A 14,216-nucleotide genomic window follows, 5' to 3' on the forward strand; every position below is an offset into this window, starting at 1 on the left:
AAAATCAAAGTCATTGCACTCATGCATGTAATCCTGACCCAGGCTTATATGCAGCCGTGCACACATATTTGTGGGAGCATCTATGTGCATACACGAATGCATAGGCACAATGCATGAATAATGTCTTTGTGAACATGAATGGTTAATTACAGTTGTGTATTTCTTTGGAAATAAAGTCACCAAATGCACATGGGCTTGGCATATGTTTTGTTTTTTTAAATAGTGTACACACTGATTTTGTAACGTATGAAGTTTTGTCATGTGTTTTAGATTGTATTGGGTATTGCATTACTTTCACAAAGTGACTGATGGTTTTTGGCACCTAATAGTGTGTGTGTCCTTGCTCACAATGTACAAACACACCCTCCCAATATAAATACAGGGAGCTGTACAATTACTGACCATTGCATTAAGAACACTAAATCATGGATCAATCTAAGCAGAAAACAGATCGGGATATGTTCCTGGACAAGTTACAGGCAATCACCAAAACATCAGCTGAGGATTTACTGTTTAATTATAAAGGGGTTCTGTACCCCAGTACCATCTGCAGTGAGGAGCTGTTTGAGGCACTGGAAATATTTGCAGCCAGAGATGATGATTTATTAATTGCCACCTACCCCAAATGTGGTAAGTAGACTTACCAGGAAATATAATTGTAAGAAACAAAACAAAAAATAACATAACATATAACACTAGTATAATACTAATTATAATTTTACATTTTAATGTAACCACCATATCTAAGCAGTAGACAAACAGAAAAAGTTAACCGACTGAGAATAACTTGGAAAGGAGAATGTAGCAGTCTCTAATAAATTCGGCTTCCTAAAGAAATATTAGGTGTCTGTCTTTAGTATATCAATGCTTAAATTACCTGTTCCCAATTTCATGTAACTTCGCTAGACATCTTTTGTGATGTTTGCACATTTAGGTAGGACGTTGTTAAACCACCACCCACTCATATTTGCCAAAACTCCACCATGCACCTTCATATTTATTTAAACCATTCGAAATTTTAAAGCTACATTACTTTAAGAAATAGGATATGAAATATACGCTGTTGACAGATAAACATAAATGGTCAAATTGAAAAAAAAAATTCCATGGGGGTATTAAAATAAACCTGCAATTTCAACAGAAATTACAAGAGAAAATACACTGACACTGAAAAGAACTGTTTTTTGTACATGTGTTTTGGAATTGGTACATTGCTGCATTAGATGTTGGAGAGCTTGAAAAAGATATGAAGAAGGTGATATCCCTGGGAACAGCCCAGTAGATAATCCTGATAATTATGTGTCAAATACATATTATTTTACTGCTTGAAAAAAGGATACAGGTGCACCTGATCACATACGCTGGTTATGTAAGATCAACCCTTTATTGTGTAATTTTTCTATTTTCATTTGGGAAGTTTGTTTTTTCACAATTTTATTTAGCTTTGGCCAGAGTTAGAAAAAAGTACTTGGTTTACAGCAAGGAGTCAAACAACACTGTTTATTGTCACCTTGCCTGTTTTAACTTAAATTACAAATCCATAATGCTAGGTTAAATGTTAGTTTAGATGAATTCCAAGCTGGCATTAAAATGTAAGAAGGAATATGAACAACCTCAGATATGCCAACGATATCTCTCCGATGGCTAAATGTGAGAAAGATTTAATTGTTGGCCAGAAGAGTGTCTCCTGACAAATAAGTTGCAGAGGATATGGTGGATAGACATAATTTGTCAAGTTATGCATCTGCTCACACAACTGGTAAAGAAGCAAACAAGCTAAAGTCCATAAGGTTACATGGTCCTATTGGCAATGTTGCAGTTTTTAGGTAAGATTCGCTTGTGTTCACCGTGTTCACAAAAAAGAAAATACACCTAATAGAGCTGTTCCAATAATATTAGTTTTGTATGTAATAGTAAATAGTTAGAAAAAGTAAACACACCTTCATTCTGTAACTTTAGAAACTCCTCACTGACAGTAAAAAGGACCCAGGTTCAGAAACAGCAATTAAATGTAATAAAGATTACTGTATAGCAATACAAGCAATATTAGCATATCCAATATATTATTCACTATGGTAATGCATACCTCACTTATAGCAAATATCTACCCTGAGGGTATACTATAAGGCAGGGCAAGACTAAGTATGTTTGGTATAAAAACAGAAGTAAACACTACAAATTAACAAAAAATGTTTTGCCATAATTTGCAAATATGCATAGGATAATCATATACTGTAATTATATACACAAAGGAACCGTCATCCCCAAAGCAAAAAGTTAGCCATACAGCTGTTAGGTCTATTACCTATTATTATTACATATGTCTTACTGCTGGCCAATTTTACGCTACTGTATTTTCTGAGGTATCTTAATTCCTATTGTAAAATTCTTTCTGTGCTTTTTGTCTGTAGACAAAAAAGCCTAGTCTTTCTCACTAAATTTGTCCTCCTACTGGTCCCTGTACAGTGCTAACTGTTTATAGTAAATTTGGATCTAGCCCTAATTCTGGCCAGTTTAACACTGATGTATCATTTGCAGTCTCTCATTATTTTAATGAAACCTAACAGAAACCTAAAGCGCTGATATGACAGACTGGTTTCAATCCTTCTTTATCCTCCCATGCTTTCATAACTGTGTGTTTCCCCACCAGAGAGATTTTTTTGTTAATTTTGTGATCCCACCAATGGCTCCAAAACAGTAATGATTACCTGTCCATTCATAATCCTTCTTCACTTTATCCAAAGTACGTATAGAAAAAAGGGCTGAAACTGTCTTCTATGAATTGATTTGACTTCTCATTCACACCGGACAGCATTATATGGCAATTAGATATGATAAAAGGCAAAGGCCAATGTATGCCTTTGGGCGAGTTTCTCCTAATATGAATATCGGCACCCTTCAAACCTCACTTATTCAAATATATAAAGTAACAATTTAAATTATCTTTTTGCAAAAAAACAAGGTGGAGAGTTGGGTGTAAGCATTCTCTGCTCTATAGAATAGGGTGAATTGGAGGCTTAGGATTGTTGTTTAGCTACCTGTTAATTGTCTTATCTCCTTGTCTTTAGGAACTAATTGGGTAATCCAAATACTACATGAAATGGTGAGCATAATTAAAAATCAAGAAACTGTGTTTGACCATCCAATGATTGAATTTGGAAGTCTGCAGACATTAGAGGTTAGTATAAACAAATTAGTTAAATTACTAATGACTAATTAGATGTAGTGTTATGGCAGTTTGGTCACTGGACAATGCTTTGATGAACAAAGCATTTTTTAGCTACATTGAGTATTTCAGTTTTAAAAAAAACAAACAATTTTATTGTCTGTGAAATGGCCTGTCCATGTGCATGTACCTAAAATAGCTAGCTAGCATTGTGTTGTACTGGGATTCTGGTTTGCCCATGAACCTATAACCATTTGAGTCTTCAGTGTCATATTAAAACAGTAACTGGTCTCAGTGGATCTCTCAGGTCTCAGTGGTTAAGTCGAGAAGCTGAACACTAAGTGGAGACGCTGAAATTTTTGGCTGTTATGTTTCCCAATTTTTAAGGAGCTCTCCAAACAAACACCTATAAAAGATCACTTACTTCTAGTAAAGGGACTGACACAGAGCTACATATCTTCTTTCAGCTTATCTTTGCAGTGTTAGTTATTTTTATGGTAATTTATTGTTTAAAGGGTTTGCTGCAGATCTGCATGGGTGTGCAGTTTGAATATCGGTGTTTCTCAACTAGGGTTCCTTTATAGGTTGCTAGGGGATTCCTGGAGCATTGAGTAGCTTACCACCAATCACCAGTAGCTGACACCAATGATCTTTTTGGCTATCTGTGAGGGTGGAATTCTTTCCAATGACCAGCAATGTAAGAGGCATTCTTCCCACTGATCACCACACTAATGCACTGTGAGTTGTGGATATATTAATTATAGCAAGGGTTCCCTGAAGACCTGAAAGTTATTTCAAGGGTTTCCCCACGTAAAAAAGTTTGAGAGACACTGGTCTAAATTGTCCAGGTCCTCCAAAAAAGAAAATATGAAAAAGTGTAAATAAGTTGAAACAGTATAGAACAAACAGTGTAGTTTGTTTTGTAGCTGACTAGCTAGAAAGAATTATATTATTACAGCGTACATATATTATTACTCTCCCATCAGAAACATACAGAACGACTTTCACCGAGGATCTTTTCATCACATTTGAAGGTTCAAATGATACCAAAGTCGTTCTTTGAAAAGAAGGCTAAAGTAAGTGCTATTGAAAGTGTTCAGTTGTTTTCTTGAAAGAACTTTATATAATTTTTTATTAATATTTAAATGTTCACTTACCTTATATGCAGAGTATTAAGGTTCATAAAAGTATTTTAACCAGTTTGATAAAATAACACAAAACAAATTTTATTAACTGAAGCACGATGCTTTAATTTCATTTAAAAGTTTAAATCTGAGCTGGCTCTGACATATACATACATATATATATATATATATATATTTATATTTATGTATATATAGATATATAAATATTTGATACCTACCTGGTACAGAAATGAAAACACAAGGAGCAGTGATAATGTATAAAAAAGAGCAGTAATGCATGATAACAATTAGGTTTTGGGCTGTATTTATATCATTTTTACTATGGATATAAGCAAAGTGATGTGTTTCGCATTGAAACAGTGAACAGTGAAATAGAAGAAGAACCAGTACATAAGTTACAAAATATGCCCCTCACTGTAATTACTTCATATATCAATTGAACATGATATTCCAATATTTCCAAGAAGGTCATTATAGTGGTAGCGTCATATGTCATAAATAAATTCAAGAGAAAGGTGGCAGTCAAACAGCAATCAGTGAAAAACACTCACTCACACACTGAGTTATACACTCACATCAAGAAGTTTCAAAAGATATATACTGAATATATAAAAGAAAGTTTTGGATAAATACTTTAATGAAAGAAGTAACCACCCAGTGATGAACGACATCAACCAGGGTATTATATTGAACCTGGGGCAAGCACGCTTCATTTGATGCATATAGATTACTTCTCATGCTGTGTACAAACATTGGTAAATTGTTTTACAATTATTGTTTTTATGGGCCTGATATATTAAAATTGTCCAGGGCTGGAGAGGATACATTTTAATGAGTGAACCTAGGTGATCCAGCAAAACTGGAATGGAATTTTTGTTAACAAATGTTTTGATTCCTGGACCAGATCCATTCTAGGTTTTTTGGGTCACAGTGTTCTCCCCAGCCCCTTTTAGCTGGGCGCACCACCCGGCACTTTTCAGTAACCCACCCAGCTGTTGGCTACTGAAGAGTTGGGTCACAATACAAGGGATGCCACCCGCCTACAATTTCTTACCACCTGCCTCAAAAAAATTCCTGGGTTGAGCACTGGGTAACCCAGGTTCACTGATAAAAGTGTATTCTCTCCAATCTTGGAGAAATTTAATAAAAAATTTTTCATGCCAAAACGGTCCTGATCTATTAGTGAAAGTATTTACTCCAACCTTTATCCATAAATGACTGGCAGAACATATTTGTGCAATTATCAGAAATTTCATGCTGCTATGTCATTGTATATATATATGTCCAAACTGTAAATGACACATGGACTTGCTGTTATAAGGTACTAATACCATCATGTTATCTTTATAATATCATCTTGGTATTTCATAAAATTTAGGAATAGATGCAAATATATGCTTTTCTGGTGTGACTGTATACCAGTTAAAATTGATCTATAATGGAAATTGTGATTCCTGAATAGAAGATATTGGGCCTGATTTTACCTCCTGGGCAGATTATTTCTGTCCCGATTTTTATGTTTAAAAGCAGTACATTGTTTTTCATGAAAAGTATAATATAATAGCATGAGTATAATAAAGTTTTAAAAACAAAATTATGTCCGAATAATAAATTAAACAAAATTAAAATAAGTAATATACTCATACTATTATATTATACTTTAAAATACATTTTCATGAAAGACGATGTACCGCTTTTACACATATAAATCCACTATATTGCATTCAATACAGTTATTTTGTCCACGCCCGGAACGAGAAGACATGGATTGCTAAGGACGCCGGCAGATCAGGTAAGACTTTGTTTACTGTTGTTTTACATTGGTATAGCTACCCCAAGTGTGACTCGGGGTTACCGCTCTCAGCATCTTTTTTTACCTTGAGTCACAGGTTAATAAAACTCTCTGAGACTGGAGAAGATGGACTATCATGAAAGAACCTGTGTGATCCTGCTAGCGAGAAATGAATTTACTAAAATTAATCTGTTATTAGTTGCCAAGTGCTTTCAGTCCTGGCCACATTTATTCCAGGTTTTTAGGATCATCAAAAGTTCTCCCGTGATTGTCTATCTGCTCCAGTCTTGGTAAGCTTTATTAATTTAGGCCAATTATGTTGCAATAAACACAACAAAAGTTAATTGACTTGTTAATTCCTTTTTTTCCACAGATATTGATGGTTATGCGCAACCCAAAAGATGCAGCTGTATCCTTTTTTAATTTTTATAAAAGCATGCCAGCGCTTCCCACATATGAATCTTGGAATGTGTTTTTTAAGGACTTTATAAATGGGAATGGTAATCTATTATTAAACCACAGGATTTGTTTTGGTTTTTAATTAAAATAAAGCAATAAAAAATGACCAGTGTTTAGCTAGAAATGTAAAATCTAGCTAACCTTGGTAGTCTTTCAGAATGAAAACACTTATCTTTGATAGTAACAGTAAATTAGCAATAGGCTGGCTGGATGTTCAGACTGGCTGGGAGGTTATGGTGCAGTTACTGTTTCCCCCTGAATTACTTAATTGCTGCAGCAGTTTGAAAATTAATGGGGGGGGGGGGGGGTGTTAGAAAGTGGTTTATTACCACTGCTCAGCCTGAATTTTTTTAGCTTTCTAAGACTGGAGAGAATACACTTTCATTACTGAAGCTGGGTGATCCAGCAAACCTGGAATGGATCTTGCCCAAGATTGAAAATATTTGCTAGGAAATAGCAAATGATTTTAAAGAAATCCATTCTAGGTTTGCTGGATCACCCATCTTCAGTAATGAAAGTGTATCCTCTCCAGCCTTGGAGAACTTTAATAAATCAGGCCCTTTAAGAGACAGCATTGTGGTGCCGGTGGCTGGGCAAGTGAGAAACTTGCAAGGTGGCAGCTGCCAAGAGCCACACAACTGCCTGTTGCCATCAAATATAGCCATAAATCAAAGTATACATTTATTACAGCACAGTTACCTTACATTTTATTTTTTGTGTCTCACAATTTTCCTTTGCATTTTAGTATGTTATGGATCATATTTTGATTATGTAGCTGAGTGGGACAAACACATTGATGAAGAAAATGTTATGGTGGTTACATTTGAAGATATGAAAACAGTAAGTTCAGTTTTTTTTACAGCTATGTGGTTTATCAAACTAAATTACTTCCAATTTATTCACAAATATAATTGTAACGATTGTTTGCTATGCAGAAACTGGAAGTATTCAACTTCATGTTTAACAAAAGGTACATGTCAAATATTTTTTTAGTGTTGTAGTTGTATTTTGAGTGCACGACAATCACAGAAACTAGGCAAAGGGATTTACTGTTAGGTACATTCAGTTCTTGCCTACATGTGACAATGAAATCTGGTGATCTAGTATTAATGTTTTGACACAGCACATTTAGCTTATTATACAATATTGTCCTAAATTTACCAACATCTATTTTTCTGTGGCAAACAATTTACTATTTAGATTATTTGAAAATTGGTCAAAATTAACTTCTGTACAAAGTGGTAAATTTTTGTTTAAAAATAATTGTTACAATTTTAGTTTCCGTTAAATGCAAAACCTGAAAGTTAGCTAATGCACTTTCCATAGTGATGTTACACTGCTCTTCACCAGTTCTTTACATCTGACTCAGATTAGTCTAAGGAAGGTACTGAAGATGATTCTCAAAAAATAAACCCATAATATTTAAACATTCTTTTAATACATTTAACACCAAACCTAACCCTATAATGAACTCCAAAATGTTTACCTGCCTTAAAACTAATAATGCATAGCTCCTGCCTCCAAAAAGACATTATTCTGACTTTTTGTGCTAAACCAAACTCCAAACCAAAAGCTGTCTTTTTTAGATCATGTTAGTTAGATATTAATCTTGTATTTATTAGACTATATGCCACACATTATAGTAGTATTAAAACCCATTAGATTCTTGAGCATGCTCTTCTTTTTTTTTTAAATAGGAATCAGCAAAAACACATTTTTTTCCAGAAATATCTTTTGATCTCAATATAAACATCAATAAATTGTCACAATGGTAACTAGGAAAAAAAATTAAATCATGCAATAGACTATAAAATAATAAAATAGAAAAATATAGAAAAAATAAAATAGAAAAAAATCATTTTTTTATTTTGTTTTTTAGGATTTTCCAACACAACTGAAAAAAATATCAGAATTCATGAGGCTTCCTTTAACAAATGAGCAACTTTGTACGGTAGAAAGTAGAACTTCTTTTACATCTATGAAAGAGAAATCTGAAGACACGCATGGAAAACTTGGCGATGCTTTCTTCAGGAAAGGTAGAAATAATTCTAAATTTTGGCAAAATGATACAATGTATTTAGGTATGAGAAATCAGCCTTTACTTTGAGAATCTTTAAACATAAGTATTTTTTAGATTAATTCTATGTACTGTAAGGGGGTTTCGCTCAGGGATCACCTTTTCTGGGGTCACGGGACTCCTGTCCGCTCCATCCAACTCAGACCACACCGAGGTTTTAATGTTGAGCCGGCCCACGGCCGGGTTTATTAAAGGTTGCAAACAAACAAAACCAAAACAGTAAAAAGAAAAACCTTGCCTGTCTGGCACTCACTAAACATAAGACTTTCCTGTCTATTGGCAGTAGGGCTTCTCCCTGTCAGCCCCAAACAAAACTAGCCGCTACCTTCTATGCAGATCTGGGTTCTTTCACAGGGTTCAACTTCCTGTGTCCCCAGGGAAGGCTTTCTCTCACTGAGTTCCTGTTTCTGTTATATCCCACCCTCAGTGCTGCTTCCTTAATTACCTTGCAGGTGAGTTTTCCACCTGCTACTTTACATAGGAGAGGAATCCTGGGCTAATATACCTCCCTTCCACCACCAATCCTGCATTGGTGTCACAGTACATAAAAATGTGTTACAGTAGGACACAAAGCAATATAAAAGGCACAGAATAATGGAGCTCTGTAGTCAGTGGCAATGACATGTGGCGTAAGAAGGTATTGGGTCTTTGTGCAGTGGCACATTTGCAGCTCCCTCCCTATGTCTGCCCTTGTCATTAATCTAATAATATACCCTTATTTCAGGCAATACAAGCATTGTGGAAACCTGAATTTGACTTGAAATTAGCTTCTTGCAGACCATGTATAGCAAAGGGGTTAGGGATAATCTGCACAAGGAGCCTATCAGGTCTGTTGCAGTGTTAAAATGCTAAAAAAAAAGTGCAGAGTAACAGACAAATAAGATCCTCAGTGTGCTGCTTCTCAATTTAAAATCAAATCTCACTCTGGAGGTCTAGAAAACACACTTATCTGTATTAAACCTTAGTGTAAAAAAGGGTTTCCTCATAAAACCCAAGCATGTGGGTGGTAATGTTTGTCTCAAATTATTTTTGTGCCTATACAGAGATTATCACATCCTATGTTTAAACACTGGAGTAAAGAATATTTAAACATCTTCATCCCTTTATTATGGAACAGAACGTGTACACATAAAACTAGAAGGTTACTTTTGTCCTAAAATCATCCCTACTATCACATCAAATGACCAATGTACCAACGCCAGTACTGTTCTTACATAAAGTCACCTGTCTTTCTAAATGCTGTTTCATTTTATGAAGTTTAGAAATCTTTTGTTTTGGAACAGGACAAATTGGAGACTGGAAAAACATCTTCACTGAAGAACAGAGCAAAGAAGTGGATGAAAAGTTCCAACAACATCTTGCTGGGACAAAGTTAGGAAATTTGCTGAACTATGCTAAATATTGCAAATTGTAGACATTTCAGAAATAAATTACGTGTAAAACTGAACTGTAGATTTTAATTCTAGGTTCTAGTTTTAAAAAGCTCTATATCATAGGACTAAATTCCCAAGTATAGAAATCTATTTACAGTTACAAATTTTGGCTGTCATTTTTTTTCTTTTTGCCTGGAGTTCAGTTTTATGGAATGTGTTATTGCAATGATTGATGATTTACCAGATTTCAAATATAATTTGAATGATACACTTATAAACCAAGTTAATATTGAAATGTTCAGATTGTGAATTAAAATTAAACATTTATTATTGCTAAACAATTACCAAATTTACCTGTGTTTGGTTTTGAAACATCACAAATCAGACCATTTCATCGATTCTTAAACCTAATCTGAATTGTCTATGCCTTTTATACACAGTAAAAGGCCATTTATGCCAAATGAATATTTTAAGCTTTCTATACTATAAACAAATAATTAAAGGTAAATATAATATGGCCATCATTAAAGTAAATCATCCTGCTACCATTTTCTGGGTAACAGTCAACCATTTATTAAATGTCAATAGAAACACAGTCTACTGAAAGAAGTAGAAACATCTACCCTGTTTCCCCGATGATAAGACACTGTCTTATTTTTTTTTGAAGGCCAAAATATGCTCTAGGGCTTATTTTCAGGGGGATGCCTTATTTACCCATGAAGAAGACTACAGTACACAGTTAGGGGATCCCCCATCAGAGATCTCCCCGCGGCAGCCGAAGGGAGCCACAACAAGGAGGCTGAAGAGCCGCAGGTTGCTGCCCCCTGCACCAACATATTAGGCAATGCTGTACATTAAATAGGGGTTGCAAATGACAAACAGATCCAGACAGTGACACAGAAGGAGTAGAGGACCCTGCCCCAAGGGGTAGGGGTGGCTTCCCATGACTTGCAGAAGAAATCTTTTGCTAAACACAGCTGAGACTGAGCTTTTGTGCAGCCTCTTGTAACTTTTTAATGATCAAGACAAACTCTGCAGTTGTTACTTTTTGCATATCAAAGCACAGCTTGCTACAGAAGTTAATAATGTCTAGGCTCCATATTGTTTTTTGTCCCCTTTATTATAGGGTAAATGTACCCATTTACCCTATATTATTAACATGAAGGGCCCTCTGGCCTTACCTCACATTTGATTTTTAGGATTACATCTAAGAAGAATCCATCCCAGATTCCTACATACTGCTCAAAGGGAAGCACCCCCAGTGTCACTGAACTGGTGTGGTTAGTTTTACCTTATAAGCCACAGAGGAAAAGATCTCAGGAAAAATATGAAAGTGTCCTTTAAAATGGGGGAGGAGATTATCCTGCTAACCAGATCCATCCAACCCACTTGTCTCCAGCAACCAGATCCACTGTCCTTTGTAGATATTACCTGGATAGAGTGGGAACCACTCTTCCTAACAATAGCCAAGATGGAAGGTACTACTCTCAAAAATGTTACCAACTTTCGGTTCCGGTGCATCATGGGAGAGTAACGAATTTCTGTGGCTCCTGCTAACCCAGGGGAAAATCACACCTCCCATCCAGCACTGAGCACTGCCGACTCGCTAACAAACTTACCCGCAAAGGGGAGTACGATCCGAATTGAGAAATTTTTAGACAAGCCCATATGAGAGGATCCGTCCATCAGGGAAGACAGCGTGACAGGAATCGCACGCCCAAATCCAAGATGGCCAACTTCCATCTGACCCAGACGGACACATCAGCAAACCGTCCCAGGTGAGTACTTGACACAGCCAAACCTACACCTGATCATGCACTTATCGCAGATGTGGTGCCAGTTTTACTAAAGCCTACATTGCAGAAGACCACAGAGTCAGCAATTGGGAAAAGCATACAATCTCTGAGACACAAGCTCAGAGAGCATGCCCACAGGCTGGAGGCAGCGAAGGAAAGAATCTCCTCCACAGAGGATGATGTGCTCAACTAGGATCATGTCAAAAGAGAATAAGGTTGGCAATTTATTGGAGAAGCTCGATGATATGGAGAAAAGAGCTCGCAGGAATAACCTGAGGATTATTGGGATACCGGAAGCAGTGAAACCAGGCAAGCTGGTAGAGCTCTGTGCTAACACCAAATCTTTTAGGCCTACAACGAGTTTGCAGATTGGAACAGGCACACCTCATGGGTCAACCACGTAGAGATGGAAATGTATGTCCGGTGATAGCAAAATACTTGGATTATGTACAAAAGAATGCATTTTACAAGTGTACTGCGCCAACAGAAATATTCCTTTGGAGGGGGCACCCTTACATATTTTCGTGGATTTCTCAGCAGAGGTCACCTGTAAAAGGAAGTGAAGGGTACTGACCTGGCTGGCGAGCGGTGTCCTGTTGTGTCATCACCAGTTTGGACATTAGCCACAGTGACCCAGTCTGATATTTAAACTTGAAAGGAACTCTGCTTACCCTGACTTTGGATTTGTTTCTGACTACCCTTGCCTGCTGCCTGCCCTGACTTCGGATTATTCCTGATTAGGCCTCTGCCTCACCCACCTGTACACCACACATTATCGGACTGCCCTTATGTATGACCTTGGCTTGTTCTGGATTTCGTAAAAAAAAATTGTTGAAAGGATTCCTGGTGCTGGTAGTGGTTTGTGCGCCCGGGCGCATTAAAGGAATTTAAGGAAAGCAATTCCAATCCGTGTGTTCCCAGCTATATCAAAGGCAAATCAGAATTACTCTGACCTACCCGGCAACAATACACTTTACGATAAGGAAGGAGAGCACCACTCCTTCATGTCTTTCTGTTCATGTCAAAGATATTATGTAGGTAAGACAAAACACCACTTGCGCAAAAAGATTCATGAGCACATTTAACCCATTAAAAATGGCAAGATTACTACACATAGCACTGGAACATAACTTTGATCTAGATTCTTTAATATTTATTGCATTAGAAATTATTAAATTAGATTCAAGAGGTGGGGATGTAGACAAATTGCTATTACAAACTGAAACCAGGTGGATACATAAGTTAAAGTTTTTTATCCTGGCCTAAATGATACAGTTTTAGGCCATTTTTATGAAAGAAATTATTTGTTTCCCCAATTTTCTTCTTTCACCCCCCCCCCCCTCCTCCCTTTGCTTGATGTGCTTTTTGCTTGAATGATGTTTAAATAATAATTTTTGTATGTTAATATTTTCTGCTTCACGGGTGAATGTCTGGGACCCGCGGAGAATTGTGGCACCTAATTTATTGGGGGCAGTTATGGCTCCTCAGGTCTATTCCCTTCCATCTGGGGTCTGGCAGGCCAATCAAAAATAGGGATGGGTATTACCCCCCCAATCAAGTGGTTACTCTTATAAAATTATGTCCTTTCACAGCTATGCATAACTGTCCTATATTGCTATAATAACACAGTAAAAATGCTTTGCTACATTCATATATATATAAAAACCTTTGTCATTTGTACCATGCATGCATGCTCTATTTGATATATGTTGTGAATATATACTTTGTTAACTATTTTATGTATGTTGTGAGTGTTTATATATATAAAAAATTCTTTGTCATGGTGTATCTTTTTTCTTTCATCCATTAGGATTGTGCTATGCTGTTCATTGGTTTCGTCCTCTTCTTTCCCCCCTTCACCATTACCTCTCTTTACCTTCACCTATGTTTATGTTTTTCTTATGTTGTTATGAAGTTAAAAGCTACATATCCCACAGTATGAGGACAATATGATGTACCTTCCATGTTGTATTATGTTTTCTTTGTATGGTTTATTAGGAAAATTCAATAAAAACAATTTAAAAAAAAGTGTTCCTGCTCATTCAAGGAAAAACAAAAAACTGAGGCTGACTAACATGTGAGCCTTGTGTTGCCTGTTGTAGGTGTGACTAGTCACTTTCTCATCAGTGTTACCTTGAAACATGATAAGGGTAAAGATCTATGTATCCATGTCTTTTGAAACCATCACTACTTCCCACTACTAAATATCCCCCCTCTTATTGTGTGTTACTTCCACCACCTTCTAGATTGTAAGCTCTTCGGGGCAGGGTCCTCTCCTCCTGTATCACTGTCTGTATTTGTCTGTCATTTGCAACCCCTATTTATTGTACAGCGCTGCGTAATATGTTGGCGCTATATAAATCCTGTTTAATAATAATAAGTAGTGGTCATGGTATTTTTTGTCACCT

General features: G+C 36.3%; 1 protein-coding gene across 1 annotated transcript; it reads left to right on the forward strand.

The window, feature by feature from the left end:
• Positions 1 to 386: 386 nt before the first annotated feature.
• Positions 387 to 10,086, forward strand: LOC140329158 (sulfotransferase 6B1-like). The gene is made up of 7 exons (XM_072409278.1): positions 387 to 630; positions 3,069 to 3,178; positions 4,153 to 4,242; positions 6,477 to 6,603; positions 7,308 to 7,402; positions 8,442 to 8,598; positions 9,923 to 10,086. Exons 1-7 carry the CDS (start codon positions 426 to 428, stop codon positions 10,051 to 10,053), a joined length of 915 nt encoding a protein of 304 aa, XP_072265379.1. The 5' UTR covers positions 387 to 425; the 3' UTR covers positions 10,054 to 10,086.
• The last annotated feature ends 4,130 nt before the right edge of the window (positions 10,087 to 14,216 follow it).

The sequence above is a fragment of the Pyxicephalus adspersus genome, chromosome 4 (genome assembly GCF_032062135.1).
Source record: "Pyxicephalus adspersus chromosome 4, UCB_Pads_2.0, whole genome shotgun sequence".
Classification (NCBI taxonomy): domain Eukaryota; kingdom Metazoa; phylum Chordata; class Amphibia; order Anura; family Pyxicephalidae; genus Pyxicephalus; species Pyxicephalus adspersus.

Excerpts from the sequence above, each read along its gene's own strand:
- LOC140329158 (XM_072409278.1), top strand. The coding sequence starts at position 426 with ATGGATCAATCTAAGCAGAAAACAGATCGGGATATGTTCCTGGACAAG. Across the intron at positions 6,604-7,307 it reads GGACTTTATAAATGGGAATG|TATGTTATGGATCATATTTT; the intron begins GTAATCTATTAT and ends TTTGCATTTTAG. Across the intron at positions 8,599-9,922 it reads CGATGCTTTCTTCAGGAAAG|GACAAATTGGAGACTGGAAA; the intron begins GTAGAAATAATT and ends GTTTTGGAACAG.